General features: G+C 36.2%; 3 protein-coding genes and 1 pseudogene across 6 annotated transcripts; 2 read left to right on the top strand and 2 right to left on the bottom strand.

The window, feature by feature from the left end:
* The first annotated feature begins 2,886 nt into the window (after positions 1-2,886).
* LOC114735955 (sugar transporter ERD6-like 6) lies at positions 2,887-7,920 on the top strand. The gene is made up of 18 exons (XM_028923743.1): positions 2,887-3,342; positions 3,579-3,641; positions 3,727-3,816; positions 3,917-3,976; positions 4,084-4,149; positions 4,235-4,300; positions 4,384-4,459; positions 5,048-5,112; positions 5,197-5,289; positions 5,399-5,479; positions 5,591-5,675; positions 6,076-6,122; positions 6,210-6,272; positions 6,564-6,623; positions 6,829-6,894; positions 6,981-7,040; positions 7,419-7,533; positions 7,611-7,920. The coding sequence occupies exons 1-18, from the start codon at positions 3,160-3,162 to the stop codon at positions 7,721-7,723; spliced, it is 1,452 nt and encodes a 483-aa protein (XP_028779576.1). The 5' UTR covers positions 2,887-3,159; the 3' UTR covers positions 7,724-7,920.
* A 1,921-nt stretch (positions 7,921-9,841) lies between these two features.
* LOC114735956 (3-ketoacyl-CoA synthase 4-like) lies at positions 9,842-10,784 on the bottom strand (annotated as a pseudogene).
* Positions 10,785-11,364: 580 nt separating this feature from the next.
* LOC114735954 (probable U3 small nucleolar RNA-associated protein 7) lies at positions 11,365-17,029 on the top strand. The gene is made up of 8 exons (XM_028923741.1): positions 11,365-11,609; positions 12,466-12,531; positions 12,615-12,704; positions 13,280-13,412; positions 13,769-13,887; positions 14,091-14,158; positions 15,300-15,348; positions 15,706-17,029. The coding sequence occupies exons 1-8, from the start codon at positions 11,553-11,555 to the stop codon at positions 16,729-16,731; spliced, it is 1,608 nt and encodes a 535-aa protein (XP_028779574.1). The 5' UTR covers positions 11,365-11,552; the 3' UTR covers positions 16,732-17,029.
* A 2,560-nt stretch (positions 17,030-19,589) lies between these two features.
* Positions 19,590-23,207, bottom strand: LOC114735957 (7-methyl-GTP pyrophosphatase-like). 4 transcript variants are annotated; one of them, XM_028923744.1, is made up of 10 exons: positions 23,175-23,207; positions 22,897-22,968; positions 22,746-22,820; positions 22,275-22,358; positions 21,437-21,517; positions 20,923-20,992; positions 20,670-20,761; positions 20,139-20,180; positions 19,974-20,054; positions 19,590-19,809 (listed from the first exon to the last, which is right to left on the bottom strand). In XM_028923744.1, exons 1-10 carry the CDS (start codon positions 23,199-23,201, stop codon positions 19,738-19,740), a joined length of 696 nt encoding a protein of 231 aa, XP_028779577.1. In that variant the 5' UTR covers positions 23,202-23,207; the 3' UTR covers positions 19,590-19,737. The 4 variants fall into 4 exon arrangements, with proteins under 4 accessions (XP_028779577.1, XP_028779578.1, XP_028779579.1 ...); XM_028923745.1 differs by lacking the exon at positions 21,437-21,517; XM_028923746.1 differs by lacking the exon at positions 22,275-22,358.
* Between the last annotated feature and the right edge of the window lie 6 nt (positions 23,208-23,213).

Genomic DNA, 23,213 nt, shown 5'->3' with positions numbered 1-23,213 from the left:
ACGGCGGCGTCGGCGATGCCAAAACAAAGACAAGGGTTAGAGATACCAAAAAAAATGAATGGATATGCGAGATGATGACGAGATTGAACTCAGAGCGTGAAAAAAAAAAATTGAGAAGACACAATTTCGGTAACTTGGATGTAATCCCTCGTGTAAATAATGAATTCTAATCAGATTCTTCCTTCCCCGCTCTTTCTCTTCTCACTAGCTTGAAGCCTTGAACGTAGCTCGGTGTGCGGCTTCTCGCCCAGCACCAAATTCCTCCGTCAATTGGGTGGTCTCCTCTTCTCCAACGCCACCTCGCAGCGCGTGTTACACGTGACTTGTACCCATCGAGCCTACTTATCCGGGCTTCGCAGGCCCAATACCTGAAGAATCCTCGCTGGTGGCCAGATCTTGGGCTTTGTCCGGTCCACAAGGCTCACGCCTCTTTTTATTTTTTGGTGAAAAAGGCTCACACCTCTTTGTTGTTCCGGCTTAACCCTCTTTCGTATCCACACACGCACACGCGCACAGAGAGAGAGAGAGAGAGAGCTCCTGTGGCAACCATGTCAGCCTCATCGGCCTTCTCCCTTGGGCACATTGTTACGGGCGCGCGCCAGTCTCACTGGAGGATGCTTTAGCCTTTTACTCTCGTGTCAAGTAAAGGTAGAAATATTACCAACAAAAAAAAAGTAAAGGTAGAAATAAGTCCAAGAATCTGTGGTCTGGTTTATATTTGCCCTGACCTGACTGGTCTTTTTGAAAATAGAAAAAAGTTTAAGTTTTTTTTAATGGCCTGTTTAGCCAGGTCAAGTTTAGGTTTTTTGGAAAGCCTCTTAGGCCTAGCTTAGCCTTTTTTTGTTTTATTTTATTTTTATTTTGTATTTATATCTAATCTTATTTTAAATTTTAATACTCCTCCGGTTCTTAATATATGACCCATTTAACTAATTTGATTAGATTAAGAAAGTTATGTAAGTTAGTTTAATTATAAGAAAACTGACATATTTTTCCTAAAACACCATAATCATCTTTCTTAATATCCCTCTCCCTCTTCTACTTGATTACGATTGATGGAGTATCCATAGAGGTAATTTAGAGAAAATTGATAAATATAAAAAATGAGTCTTATTTAGGACCAGAATCAATTCAAGAATAGGTCCTATATTAAGACCGGATGAGTATATAATTATAACTTTTTTTAATAATATTAACTGTAATTAAGATTTAAAACATTACTCATGACATTGAAATTTAAATAAAGATAATAATAAAAAATAATAATTATGTAGTATGTATATTTTATATTTTTTTATTAATTAATGTATTTTTTATTATGCATTCTGAAAATTTTAAAATTACAAGTTTTTTTAACAAGTTCAGGCCAGACTAGGCCTTTATACAAGTCAGGTTTAGGCTGAAAAAAAAGAGAGTCTATTACAGGCCACAGGCTAGGCTCAAGTTAGCATGCTACTAAACAGGCTTAGCCTGTTAAAGACAAAGTTTGGCCTTGTCTGGCATGTTTTTCACCCCTAATCTCAAGTCTTAATGATGATATCATCCAAAACAAAAAAAACAAAACAAAACAAAATAAAAAGGCACTGATGATACTACATATTGTTCTAATTATAAGATCTTATTTATAAATCATAAATGAGGTATTATAATTAGAATAACACATTTTGAAGAAGGCATGTATGATATAACTTATTTCTGCTAAGACTCATTTTTCAGTCACAAAAAACACTCGGTTTTCAGATTAAATGCGGTAACTGGAGAAATTTAGCTATGATAGATAAGTAATGTGCCTAAAGTTTGTCCTAATTTTCACGCTGCAAATAAAAAGTTATATTTTATTTAATATGATGTATATCGTATAGACTTGAAATTGAAACTGGATAAGAGCACATTGCATCCAAAGGCCAGAGGGGATATCGGTTATAACTGGATGGATGAAATAATCAATATCAATATAAAATATAAAATATTTTATCAATTTTTTACATAATAGACGGAGTTTACAACAATATGAAGCTAAATATTTATTTTGTGACAACTATATAGTACAATTATCGTTCTATGAAGAAGAATTACAATCAAATCCCATATAAAAGAAATAACTACTAAAAAATCTAATAATAACCTAAGTAACCTGTATTAATACGTTTTAGGGTGGAGAATAATAACTTCCAGAACTTATTTGGAAATTTTTTGTTGTTGTATAGGACCTCATTGTAATTTTTTTTTAATCAATATTCAACTTTCACTCCTTTTCTTAACTTTATTTCGTTCTTCTCCGGCAACAATCCCTCCGCCGGGCAAACACATGGATGGAGCTCTCAGCGTATGATCCAAAACTCCCAGTTAACAAGCACAAGTCCTCAAAACACAACTAGTAAGCTTATGTTCACCTAGTTCAATAAATTATGAAAGCATAATTACACACGATTGCTGAAGACTTGGTCACTCATATACAAATGAAAAAAAAGAGTGAGATAATATTTTCTCAAATGATCTCAATAATCACGCGTCCATTTTAATATTTCTCGAAAATCTAACAAAATCGAGATCAAGGTGCTTTTATCAATAAAAAGGAAACCATGACCAATCAAGTTAGACAATACGAAGAGATATATTTAAAAAAATGCCACCAAATTGCGTTTGAGTGTGATAATCTGAAAACAATACACGAGGATTTTGCTCTTCAACAATTATCGGATAAGATCTGAGCTGAGCGAGGCTGACTGCGCTGGAGTAACGGCGAAATTTGCACTGTACCTTTTTAGGGGCCGAGGTGTCTTGTATAAAATTTTTTTTAAAAAAATGATTTCATTTGTGCGAGGTGAAATGAATATATAGAACCATTTTTGTGAAGTAAACCGGAGGGTTGAATTTGGTGAATTTTACAGAAACAATTGAGAATTACAGATGGGGACGAAGGGTAGGCAGCTGACCTCGTGCGTAAATGCCCGTTTTATTACAACTCCCTTTGCTTCCATCTTCTGTCGGAGACTGAATTCAGTGCTAGGCTGTTGCTGAACCACTCCTGTTCATGGTCAAGAAAGGACAAGAGAATCACCTCTTGCTCATCCGTATAAACTCTTTCCTCCCCTCTGAGCGAACTTGATTTGAACAAATCCCTTCACGCCTCTGATCAGGAGCTTACCAAATACAACAATGAGTGACTCTGACGAAGCAAGAGATCTCAGGAAACCATTCCTCCACACGGGAAGCTGGTATCGAATGAGTTCGAGGCAATCCAGTTTGTTGGGTTCTTCTCAGGCCATCCGCGACAGTGCCATCTCCGTCGTGGCATGCGTTCTCATTGTCGCTTTGGGTCCTATTCAGTTTGGTTTTACGGTATGACTTGCCATGCCCGTAAATTTGTTTGCTATAGTCTAATTTCACGCGAGACAACCAACTACCTAATCAGACAACTGAGCTTAGCACCATTTGTTTTGGTGGATTTGTAAGCAAAAAGGAAGGACAGAAAGTAATGTTGGTTGATTTTGCTTTGACATTTGCCACCTGTTTCACCCCCAACACGAATGTAAAAATTCATTGATACTTGCTTTTGACTTTGGTATTTCTTTTAGGCGGGTTATACATCCCCCACCCAATCTGCTATCATCAAAGATCTTGAGCTTTCAGTCTCCGAGGTTTGAATCCCTGTTGATTGGCTCCTTTCCATCGGAGTCTGTATAATATTAACTTCCCAGGTACTAACTTATATTTCTCGTGCAGTTTTCTTTGTTTGGTTCTTTATCCAATGTAGGTGCCATGGTCGGAGCAATAACTAGTGGCCAGGTTGCTGAGTATATAGGGCGAAAAGGGGTTGGAATCATTTCTTTTGCGTACCATTCCTTTTCACAATTTGATGGCTACTATCTTGGGCTAATAATCGCCCCTTTTATTTTGTTGCATTAAATTACAGGCTTTAATGGTTGCTTCGGTTCCTAATATTATTGGTTGGCTGATAATCTCATTTGCAAAAGTGAGCACTTATATCTAAGTTTCCTGGTTTTATCTTATTTAGCAAATCTAAAGCCAGCTAAACTGCAAACGTGAGTTTGTCTTCTTTAATTGTTAATCGTCTTGCAGGATACTTCTTTCCTATATTTAGGAAGGCTGTTGGAAGGATTCGGTGTCGGTGTAATATCTTATACGGTAACTCAAGTGTTTTATCTCTAGTGTAGTTGTGGCATTGCGTGAGACAGAATTCTTGAATGCCGATTCTTGCTCAAAATCACAGGTACCAGTGTACATAGCTGAAATATCACCCCAAAACTTGAGGGGAGCTCTGGTTTCAGTCAACCAGGTTGGTTAATATCTCCTAGATTTGCTGGATTGGTGTTTTGGTAACAGGTAACTCATATGACGGGTATTCTCGTTTCTGCATAGCTCTCTGTCACCATTGGAATTATGCTGGCTTATTTGCTGGGGCTCTTTGTTCAATGGAGAATACTTGCGGTACTAGGTATTCCTCTAAAAGATTTCGTGGATTGGTGAATTATCCACGTATTTGATTTACTGGCATAAAAATATGAATTTAGGGGGTTTTGATTCTCAAATAAGTTTTGTTATTAGTATTCTCATTTAAGATTTTAGCCCTAAAATACATATTTTACTATAATCATCTAAATAATTTGGAAAACAACATTTCATATTTTTTTCCCCTCATTTCTGTACATATATATTTTGCACCACGCGTTTAACCCTATTATAACTCGAACTTAGGCACTAGTGTGTTAGAATCACGATCTTTTTGCATCTTGGTTTGGTCCAAGCTCAGGCTGTTTTGCATCTTGGTTTGGTCCAAGCTCAGGCTGTTTTAAAGGACGAAAATGCTAATGTAGATAAGCATATCCATGCTTGTTTAGAATCTTAGTTTATGAGAATTAAATATCCGCACTTATTTTTCAAAAGGGCAAAGGCGTTACAATAAAATTTTCACTTGCACATAAAGTGGGGGAGGGGGAATCTTTCCCTCTGCGCCCTCTTGTCACTGAAAAAGGAAAGTGTTCGGAAAATTCAAATTAAGTAATTTTATGCCTTATACTTACAGGGATTCTGCCGTGCACAATTTTAATACCTGGTTTATTTTTCATTCCTGAATCTCCTAGATGGCTGGTAAGCTTCTCAAATCAATGTTTTCTTAGTGTCATCTGACATAACATCATATTCTTGATCTGTTTTTTTCCCCCCCAATTACAGGCAAAAATGGGCATGACAGAAGAATTTGAAACTTCTTTACAAGTGCTCCGAGGGTTTGATACTGATATCTCTGTTGAAGTTAGTGAAATCAAGGTAATAAGGATTTACAATCTGGTTACAATGAATAATCCTTACATTTCCATTTTCTGATAGACATTTACAGAGTCATTGGGCTAAATTGTATTTGGGAGTCTTTCTATAGAGGGCTGTTGCATCTGCTGGCAGAAGAACTACAATTCGATTTGCAGAACTCAAACAAAGAAGATACTGGTTACCGTTAATGGTATTTATTATCTATCTAAAGCACTGGTTTCCATCCATCTACCCAACAGTTAGATTGCGGAAGGATGAGTTATTGGAGGCTAAACATTTTCTTCTCACTCTTCTCTTGTAGATTGGAATTGGCCTTCTCATTCTGCAACAGCTTACTGGAATCAATGGCGTTCTGTTCTATTCCAGCACCATCTTTAAAAGCGCTGGTAATTCACACTATTTTTTGTTATCATCTGAAGCAAAACCATTGGTGCAGTGCAATATAGGAAAACCATGAGTCAGTTTTACTAAATATCAGTATCTCATGTTTGTTTGGCCTAAAGCAATCCCTGTACGATTCAATGAACAGCTTGATTAAAATTTAGAAAAGTTATACAATTATATAATGCACTCATCAGGTGTATGGTAATGGCTATTCCCCCATAATAATGTAAATGTTTTTCTAGTGTTAGGAACAAACAATTTGGATGAGTTCCCCAAATTCACGGCATCAGGATATTATCATGTCAGCAAAAATGGAGCCTATTTTAGACGGCTTGTATTTCCATTTCTAGTCCTTCTTAATATAAATGCTTTTTAACTCATAATTTAACCTATTTTAAACAGGGATTAGTTCAAGTGATGTAGCCACAAGTGGACTTGGTGCTGTTCAGGTTTAGCTGAAAGGAAACTTATAACGTCATTTACCATTTGTTTTACTCTTAAATCATAGTCTGATTATATATTCATATGTGATTCAGGTTCTCGCCACCTGTGTAACTTTGTGGTTGGCAGACAAATCTGGTCGCAGGTTGCTTCTTATTGTGAGTCTGAAATTTTTTTAATCTTGTTTAATAACATAGAGGATACATTAATAATTTAATCCTTGAAGGAAACTGTCCTTTCAATTTGGTCCTTTGAGGCAGAGCCTCTTAATTTAGTCCCTGAAATATTACTCTTGTCTTACTTTCGTCATCCAGAGATAAAGTCTCTCAATACGTATTTGAAGCATCGAATTGAGAGAAAAGTGATGTTTTAGGGACTAAATTAGTAATTGACTCTAATATGAATCTGCTTGGTGGATAAGATTTTGATTATTCGTGTTTCAATTGCAGGTCTCTTCTGCTGGAATGACCATTAGTCTCATAGTTGTTGCTGTCTCATTCTATGTAAAGGTGATAACGTTACTAACTTCATTGTGATGGAAATTAAGATGCGTTATCTACTTCAAGTATGCGTATATCTGGCACATGTGACTATAGATTATCTGTTAATTCAGAGAATGAAATAACAAGCTCACCATGAACAGCTTAGATAATGTCCTTTATGTTTCTTATGTTTTTTCTTTAACCCCAGTAAATTTTCCTTCATTGTTCTCAGGATTTCTTATCAGATGAGTCTATTTTATATAAGATATTGAGCATCTTAGCAGTGGCTGGAGTTGTGGTATGTGATATCTTCACATGGGTTATACAAAAAGCCTTTAAGATGCTTGATTCAAATATTTTATTTTAAATATCCTATTATTTCAGGCTATGGTTGCTGCTTTCTCTGTGGGAATGGGAGCCATTCCGTGGATTATAATGTCTGAGGTACTGCATTTTGTAATTTTTCTTCATTGGCATAGTGATTCTTTCCTGAAAGAGAATTTTAGTTTCCTACACTTCTAGCTGTTAATCAGACTCTCTGTGAACCTACATATGTGCTCCTACTTACTCCATTGCTGGGGTCACGAGAATTAACTAGTGTTTTTTCATGAATAAATTAATGCTGTATGAATTTATTTGCAGCAAAATGAAGCCCCATTTATCAAACTCTTTAAATCAAATTTTCTTGTTCAGCACGAGAATATACTTCTGGGATGGTGCTTCATTTTTGGCGCGTTGCAGACTGTAAATAACGAAATGATGGTCTGTGTTACTGGTTGCTTTTTCAGTGAGATCTGATACATTGTCAAATTGGTATTGCAGATTCTTCCGCTCAACATTAAAGGCCTTGCCGGAAGTGTTGCTACCCTTGCTAATTGGTTCAGTGCCTGGTTGGTTACATTGACAGCAAATTGGCTTTTGGACTGGAGCTCCGGAGGTCAGTTTGCTTTCTCTCCGTCTCTATTTTTGGAGGTTAATATTTTCTTATTTAACTAAAATGAACGTTGTCTGCAGGAACCTTCACCATATACGGGGTTGTGTGTGCTTTTACTGTGATATTTGTCGCCATTTGGGTTCCCGAGACAAAAGGGAAAACCCTTGAAGAAATTCAATGGGCTTTCAGATGAACTTTCTTCTTAGGGAGCTTCCGTTTAATTTTGTCAGAAACTGATTTCAGGAATCCCATTTTCCAACATTTTCAATTTCCGATATATGTGAGTTGTTTGCTTGAAAGTGGGAAAGCTTTCTTGGATCGTGTAATCTTCATTCGATGATTCAATTCATTTAATTCCTGGGTTTGTTCAAAATAGAATTAAATAAACTTGATATTATAACACAAAGCTGCGCCCATGGGTTATGATTGATTAATAACAAGCGAATAGAATCCACACCTGTAGTTGCATTATCGCATGCAGAGGCCATTGACAGTGGTGGGCTCATCAAGTAGGGAGAGCTTAAAAATATAATATTTTTACGTTTTGGTAGATAAAATGCTTTTAACATGATTATCTTCCATGCTACCTCCTTAATATAATAACTTCTTGACTAAATTAAGTAAATTAAGAAAATTAATTAAATTAGTTATTTGTAATAAATAGATGTTGTCATTTCTAAAATATATTTACGATCAAATGTATTAGTTAGAACTACTATTATTTGATTATTTTAAGGATTATTTTGAAAAAATAAATAAATATAAGAGACAAAATAGATTGGATTTTATATTTAAAATCAAAATAAAAATCGGAGGTAGTAGCACCAGTGTTACAGGACTAATATAAATTATTTAAAGTATATTTTTATTTCTTTAACTTTATATAAGATTTTAAGCCAATCCCTTATCTTAGGAAAAAAAAAAGCTTTTTAATCTTAAAAGTTAAAACCATCAACAAAATATGATGATATTGAAATTTTGAATATCAATAAAGCATTATGTGGTTTAATTTTTAAAACAGTCATAACTGTTAAAAAAATTCATCATTTGAGATTTTGCAAGGGCAAGCTTTTAATCTTGCACAGTAAGTAGTCTTCGACGAGCATGTACAGTTAAAGCCGAGCATCCAACAAAGTTGGTGAAGTTCCGGCCAAAAAAAAAAAAACAAAGTTGGTGAAGTTAACCACTTGCCTATTAGCATTTAGCGCTATTACTGCACGCTTAATTGCTTACTAGTGGCTTCTGAATTCTAACCCCGAGGAAAGGGTTGGTGAGCATGCAGTTATATGGTTGCTGTTTATTCGATTGTTCATTTCAAGTTGTTCGCAATGCGCCGCAGGAAATTGTTGGTTTCAGATTATATGCGGATGTCTGTATCAATTCCCCACTCCCCCCAAAAAATAATAATAATAATAATAATTTTCGTGATGGTATGTTCTCAATTCTCATGCCCCATTAATTCCACTTGCTTTCTTATTTGCCATTCTAATGCCGCTTGAAATTACCATATTATCCTGAAAGGGGAGACTTTTTTTTTGGAAAAAAAATTGAAATCAAAACCAATCACTGCCTTATAACGGACTACACACTACACAGTCCTCCGTCTCCCATTTCTCCCATCCTACGTCATCCACCGCCTTGAGACAACGAGGTGGCGGATGAAGGAAGACTGGCTTTGAAAGGCACGTGCTTCTCTTTCTTCCTAATGTTGTCCCTGTGTTTTGTTTGGAATTTAAGATTTTTTTGTTGTTGTTTTTTTAAAATGATGCTGCATGTAAACTAATATTTCCAACCACTTAAAACCTTATCTTTCATTTTAAAATACTTCTCTAAATTTAAAACATTTCTAAACAATTATTCTAAAGGTTAACATGCTGGTGAATCTTAGCATCCAGCAAACTAACTCTTTTTAATGCTCTTATGGGCATTATTGCATAATCATATTTCCCAATCAGTCTCAATTTCACCAGTCAAGAGATTATTATAGAAAACACCAATTATCAATATGATTTAGTTCCACAGATTCACTACATCATAATGTTATCGCGGCAGTTAGCATTGTTGACTTTAAAAGAAGCAAAAAATAGAGTTATTTTCAGATGACTTGGATTTCTATTAGAATGTTTTTTCATGTCTAAATTATAGGGACTGGTTTAAAAGTTCCTTTTCAGCCATGGGTCTTGCGCTATTTTCGGAGATTCAAAATGAGAAATGAGATAGATGTGGACTTGATGGTTGATGCTATTCAAGTTTAGCTCAAAAGAAACTTTTAACATCTGTGGTTTCCATTTTGTCCCTCAAATCATTGATCTCATCGTCCATTTGGAGATGACCTCACATTACGTAGTGCTTCCCACACTGCACTATTACATTTAAAACCACTTCCGAATGCGATTTGCCAGACCCGATTGCCCTTTCGCATCCTTCCTTTTGCTTCTTTATAAGCCAACTCATACCAGATAGAGCTGGATGAAGTGTTCCCAGAGCGATCCCTTGAAGCCTCTACATGCTCTGGAAGCAGATCAAAGTTCTTCTCCAGCTCATCAATTACTGCCCTACCCGGCTACCCCAGGCATGTATGCAGAAATGATCAAATGCAAGTTTGAAATTCGGCATGTAAGGCTTCGCATCTGCCTTGAATAGTTTCTTCATCAGCAAGGTTGCAAAAAACAGAAGCTGCTGGGAGCACAAGAGGACCAGGCGCGGTGATGTTGTCTTTAGATAAAGAAACGCCAGTCTTACCAGCATCGTCCTGTTCTTGATAAATGCATCGAAAAGCCAGCTTGTATTTTGTCCTCCTTTTATCTGCAGATTTATTGGATAGCAGAATTGCAAAGCCCCCAACTCGAAACAAGCAGCTGGGTATCAACATCGATTTCTTATTCCCGAAGTACCAATTCTGAGTAATGTTCTCCGTGCTCAACACAACAGCGCATGTGCTCCGGTGGACTTGCAACAAGTCCTTGGCAACATCCACCGCAATAACTCCAGCACCACAACCCATTCCCACCAAGCTAAAGCTAGCAATGCCACCCCTCGATCCATATTTGTTTGGCGGACAGTGAAGGTGTAGGATTAAATAGACTACAATTGACAACAAGAATCCCTATATCTTTATCCTTTACTTGAGTCTTGAGGAAAAGATTATCCAAGGCACCAAACATGACCTGCTCTGCCTCCTCTCTGGCAGTGGCCATGGTGGGTCTGGGTGGGATGATATGCGTCGCCTCGGGAACGTAAGTGTCATCAACATTTATTTACGAAAACATTTGCTGAAGTGGGCCGGGGCAATGAGCGCCAACTAGGATCATGACGTAATAGAGAAAGCTTCGCAGGACGCGCCTCTCTCTCTCGCACTAAATTTTTTTTAAATTAAGATTTAATTATTAAATTGATTTTTATCTTAAATATAAATCTATTTTTTATATTTATCTGTTTTTTAAAATTATTTTTATTAATATTCTCTCAACCATAATCAAATAAGAAAAAAAATATTGAAAAAGATGGTTATAATGTTTTTTAAAAAAAGTCATATTTGTTATAATTAACTAATTTATTTAATTTTTTAATTTAATAAAATTAGTTAAATATGTCTTATATTAAGTACAGAGGTGCTACTTTATGAAAACTTATGATATTAAACAGTAAATAAAATTATTCTTTTTTAATAAAAAATTATCCTTTTTTTTTTTTTATCAATTTACAGCACTGGGCCGAAAAAATAATATGTTGAATGTTGGGCCAGGGTAAAGGGAAGCGCAAATTGCAAGAAGTTAAGAACCCAAACCCCAAGCAAACCCTCCCACTGACCCAAAGCCGGCGTCTTCTCCCGCCATCTATTACGTTGCCTTTTCCTGCCTTCTCTTCCGCCGTCTTTGTGCAGAAGTTTTCTCTGTTCTGTCTCCTCAGGGAATTGATTCGAGTATCACCGTTTGAAGCTTAAGCGACGCTGTGGTGGGGAGAGGATATTCGACCTTTGCCGCCGGTGCCTCGTGCCGCCATTAGTTCGGTTTCTTGCTAAGATGGCTGAGGTGCTAGACAATGACACTCTTGGGAGGGCCAAGCCTTCCACCGAACAGGTACGCGTTGGATAGCTTCGATTTATAGAGTCGAATGTAAAAATAGGGATTGAACACGTGCTTTTAGTTATTTCATTTTGGCGCAATACGAAGACTAGTTGGTGTCCCTGAGACCGTACCTGAATTTTTTTATCGCGACCGTTTTGGTACATTGAGTGTTTTATGATTTTTACCAGCTATGTTTTTTAATTGAATTTCTTAATTGAAGACTTGCCAATGGGACGCGACAAAGTTATCGAGGGAAAAATCTGTAAAGAGTTTGAGTTTTTCTATTAAAGTTCTCTGGCAACGTTTTGCTTATGTGATACTTAGTCTGCTTTTAACTAGGGGAAAAAAATGATTTCTGGACGACAGGAGAAAGCGTTACAACAACAAAGGACGAGGAATCCTCCCAAACCTCGTATAAGAATTCTAAACTAGGACTAACTCAGAAGTCTCTTCCACACTGATATACCTTCATAAATCTACGAAGTAAAGTAGAGGGTCGTTAAAACACCATTTGCTGAAAAAGCCCAAGGGTAGTCAAGAACTTACACATCTGTTCTTAAAACAAAACTGTAGAGAAATAGAAAAGAAGAGAGAAAAAAGTGTAGGAGTAGGATATTTCAAAGACGTTCTTGCATTTTCACCCGGTCCGAAGTTAAGTTTTTTATGAAAAAAAAGGGTATTAATCATAACTAAGAAGTAGTGTTGGTTCTCACAAAATAGCAAGTATCAATTTTAATAACGACAATTTAGCTTACATGCACCAGTATATTATTTAGATCTTTTAGTTCAGAAATACGGATTGCTTCCTTTATAGCGTATGCATGGTATTTTAAATTATTTATTACTGATACATAATTTTGCTTTGCAGGATATTTCTGATGAGTTAGATCTTAAAATAAAAAAGTACCTGAGAGGAGAAGGTGCGAATTTGGAGGTACGAACTATTTGGATTTCAAGAATTTAGAGATAGATATTTGATCATGTTAGCTTATTATCACCGCAAACTATAAATTGCAGGTTTTGACAGATAAAAAACTGAAGGGCCAACTTTCTGTTAGAGAAGAGTTATATAGCAAATCTGCTAAAGTTGCTGCCAAGGCGGATAAGGTTAGTCTTTTGACCTTTTCTTCAGAAAGCTCCTCTTTGGTGCCTCGTGAGGCTCTGGGTTGACAAATATTTCCTCAGTGCCTCTGAAGAACAGCACCAGAGGGGAAAGTTGTGGCTCATCTAAAATGAAGTTTTATAACTTGTCATATTTATATAAATTTACATATTTCTACTATTGTACGTAACATAACGTTTAGAATGTTTTTAATGATTATCTATTTTCTCCAAACAAAGCATGAATATCTCTTTTCTTGTTCAAATTGATAAAGGAAGCTTTATATACTCTGACCCTTCCTGATGGACTATTATTACCCTTGATATGCTATGGGGTCAAAAGTATGAGCTAGATCTCATAGTCACATGCAACATTTTTAAATGGATCTTCTTCAACATATCTGGATCATTATTATTTGATATTGAGTCACATATGTTTGTAGATTGAATTCATATTGAGAATCAAGATTTATTTGGGACTTTTAGATCCAAATTTAAAGGATGTTGCAACTTAGTGAAAGATGTCAGTTATTGTATGCACAATGATACATTTTCCCTGACCCTTAATTTCATTTGTGTAGTGGCTTGTGCCCAGTGAGGGAGGTTATCTAGAGGCTGAAGGCATAGAGAAGACATGGAGGATCAAACAAGAGGCGATAGCTAAAGAAGTAGATATCTTGAGCTCAAGAAACCAATATGATATCATTTTGCCAGGTTGTTTTCAATTGTTTGCTGGCTATAATTATCTTAAATCAAATTTAAATCTTTGTTCGTGCATCCTCATAATATTTTCATTTTGTTTTTTTTCTTATAAGTCTTAATCATTAATGAAGTAGGAATTTTATTTGTAGTCATAAAATGTCGAATTTTAATATTCTTTTTTGCTTGCATTTCACGTTTGCCTCATTTTACGGCTATCTTGGATAAAATCATTACTAAATGTTGAAAAATAAAATGATGCAACCTTTGGCTTGGTTTAAAGCTTTGGATGCCCCCTATAACAAAAATGATATTATTATTAATTTGACCTTCATTTTTTTTTGGCTATTTACTGTGTATTATTTTTGCAGAACTTGGCCCGTACACATTGCAGTTTACTTCAAGTGGCCGGTATATGGCTGTTGGAGGGCGTAAGGGCCATTTGGGAATTGTGGACTTGATGAATATGAGTCTAATTAAAGAGTTTCAGGTAGTCTTATTATACTTCTGCATCAAAAACGTGTTCCTAAACGTCATCTTTGTTGTTTATTAATCATATGTTTGCTTTAATTAAGTGCCATTTTGCCTGTGGGGGACACTTTGAAATATGCTCCTAATGGTTCTGTTTGGTTGTTGAAAGCTCATAGTGATCGTGCCAGAGAAATTCTCACTTTTTTTTATGGTTTCTTCCAGGTTAGAGAAACAGTTCGTGATGTGACATTCTTGCATAACGAGCTGTTTTTTGCTGCTGCGCAGAAAAAGTAATTTTTTTTAACTGAGTTTGTACTTAATTGTTTGCCTTTGCACTATAATTTTAAAGTTTCTTCATTAATGGGTACATGAGTAGGATCTCCTAAAATATAGATTTTGAGGTGGGGGAACCAACCTGCTTAAATATTCCATTAAGTATCTCATATTACTTATTGTGAGGCTTAGGGTCTGTTTGGCTTAATGAGAGGAAGGGTAGGGAAGAGATTTTAATGGAGGGAAGAGGAGGGGAGGGGAGTGGAAGGATTTTAATAATTATCTTATTTGGATTTATAAAAAAAGAGGGGAGGGGAGGAGTTTTAATATTACCTTATTTGGTTTATGAGAGGAGGGGAGGGAAAAATATTTTGATATGGACAATTTTGCCCTTATTTTATTTAAGATATGGGTATAATGGTCATCACATAGCAAGATATGGGTGTAATGGTTACAACATGGCAAAATATTGCCATTTCCCTCCAAATCCTCTCAATTTTGGAGGGGAGGGGAGGGGAGGGGAGGGAAAATTTTAAAAAATTTTCCCTCCCCTCCTAAAATTTGTGTGTTGCCAAACAAGGGGAAATGATTAAAATCCTCCCCTCCCCCTCCCATCCCCTCCCCTCCCCTCCAAATCCCTCATACCAAACACACCCTTAGGTGTCTCATGCTTACCTAAGTCTCCATCGATTGTGCTCCATTGAAGAGCCAATGCCCTAATGGAGAACCCTGTCCCATAAATTAGCTATTAAGGTGGGAGAACAAACCTATGTAAATGCTTTGTTGAGCATCTCTTATACCTCAATGTGATACGTAGGCATGCTATACAATGTACGTTTTTATCATTCACAAAATTGGGTGCCAAGTGCCTTCATATTATAGCTTTGAATGAACACAAAATTCTGATGAGTACATCCTGTTGTCATATGACTAGTTGGTTTATTCATATGGGTAGTTGATTGGGTCTTATTGTCACTTATTCCAGTACTTTCACTTGGACAAAATTTTATGTGATAAGAGGCTTGGGATGTTATCAGCTTGTTTTTATGCTGAATCTACCATTTGGATAATATGTTTAGATTTGTTTCTTACCAATTAAGTCATTGAAAAATTAGTTTTTAAGGTTATATATAACTTGAGAATTTTCAAATTTTACAGGTATCTTTACATCTATGACCGTGCTGGCACTGAGCTTCATTGCCTTAAGGTTGGTATATTGCTTTTGTAACGTATTGAATTTGAGCCTGTCAGCTTCTCTGATCATCTCTTGCATGTGGCCAGCAATTATTTTGAAGATTGTCACTTGAATTCAATATTTGATTTTTGTTACCTTGAACAGCATCTTCCTTACTTGAACATAAATACCTTACGGGGTACTGTTAATTGACTCAAGATGGCTTAGCATTTGCTGGCGCTCTCACATATATGTGACTTCCATGCAAGGATTTTCTACTGCTTCTTGCAGAGTGAAATTTTATTGGTTTTTCCTTTCACAATCTACTGAAAGTAATTAATACGAGATGCATGTTTGTGATGCTGATTGTTTCCTTTTTTATTGCTACAGGAACATGGTTCTGTGTTAAGGCTTCAGTTTCTAAAGAATCACTTCCTTCTGGCTTCAATAAATAAGTTTGGGCAGCTGCATTATCAGGATGTTACGTTGGGTGCAATGGTTGGTAATATTCGAACTGGTTTAGGTCGTACTGATGTGATGCAAGTGAACCCCTTCAATGGGGTTGTTGCTTTGGGTCATTCAGGCGGTAGAGTCACAATGTGGAAGCCAACAAGCTCAGCTCCTCTTGTCAAGATGTTGTGCCATCATGGTCCTCTCTCAGCTCTGGCTTTTCACTCAAATGGCCACTTAATGGCCACAGCTGGAAGAGACAAAAAAATAAAGCTTTGGGACTTGAGGAAATTTGAGGTTCTCCAGACACTACATGGCCATGCCAACACCTTGGATTTTAGTCAAAAAGGATTGCTTGCTTGTGGTACGGGATCTTTTATACAGGTTCTGGGTGATCTTTCTGGTACGCAGAATTATTCAAGGTATATGACTCATTCCATGGTTAAAGGTTACCAAATAGCAAAGTTAATGTTTCGACCATACGAGGATGTTCTTGGCATAGGGCATTCCATGGGTTGGTCCAGCATTCTTATTCCAGGATCGGGAGAACCTAACTTTGATACATGGGTGGCTAATCCATTTGAAACCTCTAAGCAGAGGAGAGAGAAAGAAGTTCGCTCACTGCTGGATAAGCTGCCGCCTGAGACGATCATGTTGGACCCAAGCAAAATTGGTTCAGTAAAGCCTACACGGAGGGAGAAGATGACAAGGATGGAGAGGGAGGCAGAGATAGAAGCTGCTGTTGAAGCTGCCAAGGACATTGAAATGAAGAAAAAAACTAAAGGAAGAAGTAAACCAAGCAAGAAGCTGAAGAAAAAGAAGGAAGCAATTGAGAAAGTGAAGAGGCCTTTCTTGGAAGAAAACATAAAGGAGGAAGCAATTTCCAGAAAGAAACGAAAAATGAGCGAGGAAGTTGGTTTACCAAAATCTTTGAAGAGGTTTGCTGGTAGAAAACCATCAACATGATCGTTTAGCCTCGATTTTTATTTTATTCATATCTGAAAAAATGGTTCCCTTCCTTGTGATTTTTGGCCTTTCGTTATGGTGTATCGCATGTTTTGTTCATTCATTTCGCTTTCACAAGAGGGTTGTAATTTAAGGAGTAATAGGTGGAAAGGTGAAAAGAATCAAATTCGACCTCGATTAGCCTTCAAATTTCAAAGTTTGGGGTCGGTTTTATGTGAGTCGTTGTGTATATTGGTAAGTAGGCTCTCTCACCCTTTCCCTTTCGCCCCATTTTATGTAGTCAAAGATGCCAAGTTACTCATACCGCTCCATTTTTTCATATCAGTTCATGAAATCCTTTTCTAGTTCGTCTTAAAAGCTCAAAAGGTTGATCTTTTCATCCTTTGGATCAAAATTTAAAGCAATGCAGATGGGCGCGAGGCGACATGGACACGGGGCCGCCATATGGCAAGGAGGTGCAAACTTCCGGAGAAGTTATGAGGTGTAAATTTTATGGGAGAAAATATTATTGATAATTTTTCTGTAGCAAGCTGATAGGGTTTTCTCTGTTCTTGGAAATTGGCATATATTTTATTTATAAGTAATTATATATTTTTCCAGTGATATTCTTAAATAATTTTAGGAAAATAATTCTAAATTCTCTAGATATTGATTATAAAAATGAAAATATTTGAGTAGGAAATTGTCATTAAATCAACAGCTAATAATCTTTCGTGAAATTTGTGTCAATTGAAAACCAAACTGAATTTAATTTAAGAGATTTGCCAACAAAATTTAAGGAAGAGTTAAAATTTATTATATCATTGTAATGATCGATATAAGAAACTAAAAAGCTTATTTATGGAAAAGACCATATCAGCCTACTCAACATAATTTTTTTTCCAAAAAAAACTCCTCGTTGTACTTGTATTATTTGCCCTCCCATATGTAACGCATATATTAAATTACATCAACACGACCAGGACTACTTTCGTGAGCACGATCAGTGATGCACCATTACTTTGAAAGATGTACTGATAATTGATACGTGATATGATATAATACACATTGTATTTTTAGATGGATTCACATCCATTTCCAGGGACTCGTACTGATCCATGGGACTTCAAATTTTAAAGATTCTTTGGGTTTTTTAAAATAATTTGGGGGACAAAAAATGTAGATCCAGAAAGCCTAAGAATGGCGAAGGCTTTTCCGGCCATTTCACCTTCTGGGAAAAGAAAAAAATAGGGAAAATTACATACAGGTCCTACAGAAGGCAATTTATTCATCTAAGGTCTCACAAAATGTCAAAACTACTGACAGGTCCCAAGGAACCTCAGAGTAATATTTTCGATTTGTAAAATGACATTACTGCCCCTTATATTCCAGGTTCACATTTCTTCTGTCATTGCGATTTACAATCTCAGCAGCGACTATTAACAACCCAATGAGAGGGCGTTAACAACCTAAGCAGTATCCGTTAACAACTTACTTTATATAATCATATAACCTCTATATAAGCGTAAATTATAACCAAATAGTATAATACAACAACTTTAACAGTAAAATGGGAAGCTTTTTGATATCATTAAGAATTTTAACTAAATCCAATAGGATTATAGCAACATTTTAATGCGAAGATCCATTTACAATCTCAACGGTGAGTATTAACAACCCAATGAGAGCTATTGACAATCTAGACAGTATCTGTTAACAACTGATTTTATAGGATAATATAACCTCTAACAACTATATAAGATTAACTTTAAGACTATTTAGTTATAATTTAGTTAGTTATAGTTAGAAGTTATATTATCCGATAAACTTAGTTATTAACAGACACTGCTAAGGTTGTTAATAGTTCTCCTTAGGTTATTAATACTTACTGTTGAGGTTGTAAATGGATTTTCGCATTAAAATGTTGCTATAATCCTATTAGGTTTAGTTAAAATTCTTAATGATATCAAAAAGCTTCCCATTTTAGTGTTAAAGTTGTTGTATTATACTATTTGGTTATAATTCACTCTTATGCGGAGGTTATATAATTCTATAAAGTAAGTTGTTAACGGATACTGCTTAGGTTGTTAATGCCCTCCCATTCGGTTGTTAATAGTCGCTGCTAAGGTTGTAAATGGATCTTCGCATTAAAATATTACTATAATCCTGTTGGATTTAGTTAAAATTCTTAATGATATCAAAAAGCTTCCCATTTTAGTGTTAAAGTTGTTGTATTATACTATTTGGTTATAATTTACTCTTATGTGGAGGTTATATGATTCTATAAAGTAAGTTGTTAACGGATACTGCTAGGGTTGTTAACGCCCTCTCGTTGGGTTATTAATAGTCGCTATTGAGGTTGTAAATCGCAATGACAGAGGAAAGGTAAATCTGAAATATGAAGGGCAGTAATGTCATTTTACAAATCGAAAATATTACTCTGAGGTCCCTTGGAACCTGTCAGTGATTTGGACATTTCATGAGACCTTAGATGAATAAATTGCCTTCTGTGAGACCTGTACGTAATTTTTCCAAAAATATCCTTCCAACTCATGACCCGAATAACCATGCAAGTGAACCATCACAAAAACATCAATACGTTATACTTTGCCGATCCTTAATATACTAATTTAGTTTAATTTTTAATTTAAGATTCTAATTTATTTATTCTGTCTTTTATATTTATCTATTTTTTTAAAATAATTATTATAGTAATTGTATATGTTAAATACACATGCTTAGTAAGAGTATTCTTAAAAAATATATATATTTATTACAAATAACTAACTTAACAGATGCTTTTAGTCTACTCAAACTAATCATTTGGTTATTATATGATAAATTAGAACTCGAATGTCGATGTTACCAAAACAAAACAATTGTGCAAACTGGCCATCTTGCCAGAAACAGCCCAGAAATGACAGCCACGACATTTCGGCAGAATAGTGTTACTGTTCTCAGAAAATGCAGAGTTTGGTTAATGTCATTTAAATTAATTAGTCTGCCAAGGCGCAAGGGCAGCGACAGCTACACGGCCTGCTTTAAGAGATTTTCAGTCAGAGCTTTGGGAAGTCCCATCACACTATCCGTTGTCCCTACCTGCAAATATATACCACCGCTTAGAATTAACCAGTCCACAGTAGGATTAGGAAGGCGAGACGACCAAAAATCTTCATCCTTGCCAGGACAGGGCCACGACTATCGTCCAGGCCATAAATTATTTTGCATTGTGACTGCTAATCACATAAGATGAGCCAACCTACCACTTCTTTGACTAATGGTAATATTAAAGGATGCTCAATTATGAGACCCCCAGCAACGTTGAGTGTCACTCCCTCGTCAACCTGGGAAGGAAAAAAAAGGTGGGTATCAACTATTTTGTACGGCAATTTAAGATAGCGAAGCAATGTAATAAAGGAAATCATTACCAGCTTCTCGATGATCTCATCTGGTATTTCATTGAAATATATCTGTAAATCACAAAACAAAATCATTTCCACATAGGGTAAGAAAATAGAGTGGGAGCGAACACGGAAAGGAGCGCATCTATGTAGAAACTAATAGCAAACGAATGGGAAGACCCAACATTTGCTGGCTTAAGCAATGAGTAGAAACCAAAGCAACCGTGCCACGTTTAATAACGACTGACTTTCATGTAGCATATCTATAAAATTTTATTCCAAAACATAGTGAGCTGGAATCCATTATAGATTTATTCCAATGTCGAGCAATTAACTGTGACTAACTGCATGTTCCCCGAGACCCCAACAAAGAATCATTAGTAGCAAGTCACTAGAGAATGAGCATTCTTTTCCTGTTAATATTTTTTTTGGCAGGAATTGGTCTCATATATATACAGGAGAAATAATAGATCGGTTTTGAAACGATAAACTAGGGGGCAAACTGAGACAATATTAACCAAAAGAACAAAGAAAAGCAAAGTTAGAAGCAAACAATACCTCCACACGATCCCATCCTCCTTTACGGAACCCTGTTTTGAGGTTTGTAACTAGCACAGACCCTACAGTTGCTGCATGCTTTCCAGAATAATCTGAAGACATGTATTGAACCATTAAAAATAGAGATCTATAGGAAGCGATTAGAAGTCCAAATAAGAACCATAGGAGGAGGTGAGTGAGAAAGAGGGAGCTGGAAGGAAAAGCGGTTTTTTCTCCTTGTTGATAAATGAAGCAAAGATAACATTGCACAAACCTTTCAAGAATTGTCGAGCTTCTTCTTTGTTAGATGGCTTTTCCCTTATCACGCCTTCATAGACCACCACCTCCAAATCATTTAACAGCAAATGTTAGACATATGCAAGCTTTGCCTCAGAGAAAGAAAAGGAAGTTGCAATTCTTCTGTTGCAGGAGGTTGTCACCAGTTGGCCTTTTATTTATGAGGATACAGAGCACACAGAAGTGCAAGTTTGGGCACTTGAAAATGGAGATTAGTTAGGATTGCAGCCAAGATGCCAGGATATACAAATTAATTGAACAGTCTAAATATTTTTGTGCTGTTAATAACCCTAGTATTTTATGAGACACCAAACCGGCCAAAGGCTTCTTTAGCCACAATGACACTGCTGATGGTGTTTTATGATAGCATTATTGCAATTCCGCCTTTAGAAAATCCCATTCGCAAGGATATGATAATTTATGCCCATTGATAAGCAGAACATGTACAAGGAAGATCCAGAAAAGAGTTAATTAGAAGATATGATGTGTACTTGATCAGAGGTAATTAATAATGTTGGCTCAGCATCCTTTATGTGGTCATCAACGGGGAGCCTCTTTAAAATAGCTTCTGCCTAAGTAAAAATTATCATAAGCTAAAGTAAGCACCTGAGGATTAGCTGCGGGACAACTGGCTAAGAACAGCATTTTGCAAGAAGTAAATTATCATATGAAATCATCAGATAAGAGCTACAACGAGAGAAAAATTAGAAGCAAACCCATGCAAGCACTGAAACAGGATATAAAAATGCGAACTGACTTACCATAAGGAACAGATACACATACAGAATCAGAACCAAAAAGGTATGAATAAACTGCTTAATCTTCCATTTACATTCCATTCTCAGGGAAGTAGCAAGTGTCAGTGCAATTCTGAAGGTTAGGGAAGAATTTCACCTAGTTTGAGGAGAGTCCCCAGCATCTAGTAAGTCAGGGGAGCATTTTATTTTGCATTATAGCTTCTATTTTCTTGTTTATATTCTGATTGAGTTGTGCATCCGTTCCTTTGAATGTAATATTTTTCTATCATATGTTATATCAACTCAATAAAAGAACACTTTAGCGCCAGTATAATTCTGGTTTCCATCAGTCGTCGATAATAAGGTCAACAAGAGGACATTTGGTTTATGATTATGCAACAGAGAATGAAGTACTTGTGTCCCCACGATGGATGCCCCAAAAAGCAAGCTCAGTTAAGTAGAATCTGGTATGCAATGTGTCCTCTAAAAGGAAATTTTGGATCCTTGATAAATAAATGGCCTTGGTGAAGAACCAACCTAATAGCTGCAACACTAAATCCAAGGTCATCAACGAGAAGGAAAAAAGACATACTGTGTCCGCTGCAATTAAAATTGTCGATTCATCAACAGCCTCTTGACTATTGGTTGTTTGGAGTTTTGAGATGATGGCATCAGCCTGACATGTGATTCACATTTAGAATCAGAGAATACTTTATCTAAACACGTTCTTCCATTAGGGTCTTAAAGTAAAGGTAAAATGGACAAGCAAAAACAAGGCAGAAACAGGAAAAAAAGGAAAGAAAACATTAATTCAGGTGATTCCAGGAAGCTAGGGTAACATATCTCCTTAAGGTCTCCTATACAAAATAAAATAATAATAATGTTGTTGTTGTTGTTAATCCAACATTTGACTCGCATCAAGATTCCTTCAATTTTGTTCGGATGACAATCTCCCTATCTATAGACCGATAAGCTACGGATCAAATATCAGCCAAAGAATTAGGTATTATAAGTAATTTCACTTCACAGAAGCAAACAACAAATATTAGCATACAAAACAAACCTTGGCTTCAGCTAAAGCCATGACCAACTCTTCAGGAGTTTCCTTTCGGATGCTTTTCTCATCAATATCTGCGGTCTAAGCAAAAGAGGATTAACACAAATTCTAAAAGCTAGGGAGATTTCGTCCACGAAAGACCCAAGCAGGAATATACCATTGTCGTGAATTGGTAGCCCATTTCAGCCAATATCTTCCGGCGTGCAATAGAGGATGAGCCCAATATAATCTGCAAACAGCAAAAGTACGTCAAAATAACAACGGTTCGATGAATCATGAATTCATTAAAAACTAACCATGATACAGAGAAGCTGAACTTAGAACGAAAAGAGGGGAAAGAGGGAAAATGCCAATAATGTTTTGGGGGAAACGATTCAACACAGAAACAATTGGAGTGAAAGAAGGCATGAACCCTAGATTGTAATTTTTGTGTACCTTGTATGACGAAGCGTCGGCTTCCATTGCAAGCTCTCA

Source organism: Neltuma alba, unplaced genomic scaffold (assembly GCF_004799145.2).
Source record: "Neltuma alba isolate B1F8T4 unplaced genomic scaffold, ASM479914v2 tig00013269_pilon, whole genome shotgun sequence".
Lineage (NCBI taxonomy): Eukaryota > Viridiplantae > Streptophyta > Magnoliopsida > Fabales > Fabaceae > Neltuma > Neltuma alba.
This window is presented reverse-complemented; position numbering and strand designations above follow the sequence as displayed.

Coding starts and splice junctions, on each gene's coding strand:
- LOC114735955 (XM_028923743.1), top strand. CDS start 3,160: ATGAGTGACTCTGACGAAGCAAGAGATCTCAGGAAACCATTCCTCCAC. Junction 6,123..6,209: donor GTGGACTTGGTGCTGTTCAG/GTTTAGCTGAAA, acceptor TATGTGATTCAG/GTTCTCGCCACCTGTGTAAC. Junction 7,534..7,610: donor TTTGGACTGGAGCTCCGGAG/GTCAGTTTGCTT, acceptor CGTTGTCTGCAG/GAACCTTCACCATATACGGG.
- LOC114735954 (XM_028923741.1), top strand. CDS start 11,553: ATGGCTGAGGTGCTAGACAATGACACTCTTGGGAGGGCCAAGCCTTCC. Junction 11,610..12,465: donor CCAAGCCTTCCACCGAACAG/GTACGCGTTGGA, acceptor TTTGCTTTGCAG/GATATTTCTGATGAGTTAGA. Junction 14,159..15,299: donor TTTGCTGCTGCGCAGAAAAA/GTAATTTTTTTT, acceptor CAAATTTTACAG/GTATCTTTACATCTATGACC.
- LOC114735957 (XM_028923744.1), bottom strand. CDS start 23,201: ATGGAAGCCGACGCTTCGTCATACAAG. Junction 22,821..22,896: donor GCTACCAATTCACGACAATG/GTATATTCCTGC, acceptor TCTTTTGCTTAG/ACCGCAGATATTGATGAGAA. Junction 22,359..22,745: donor TGGCTTTAGCTGAAGCCAAG/GTTTGTTTTGTA, acceptor ATCACATGTCAG/GCTGATGCCATCATCTCAAA.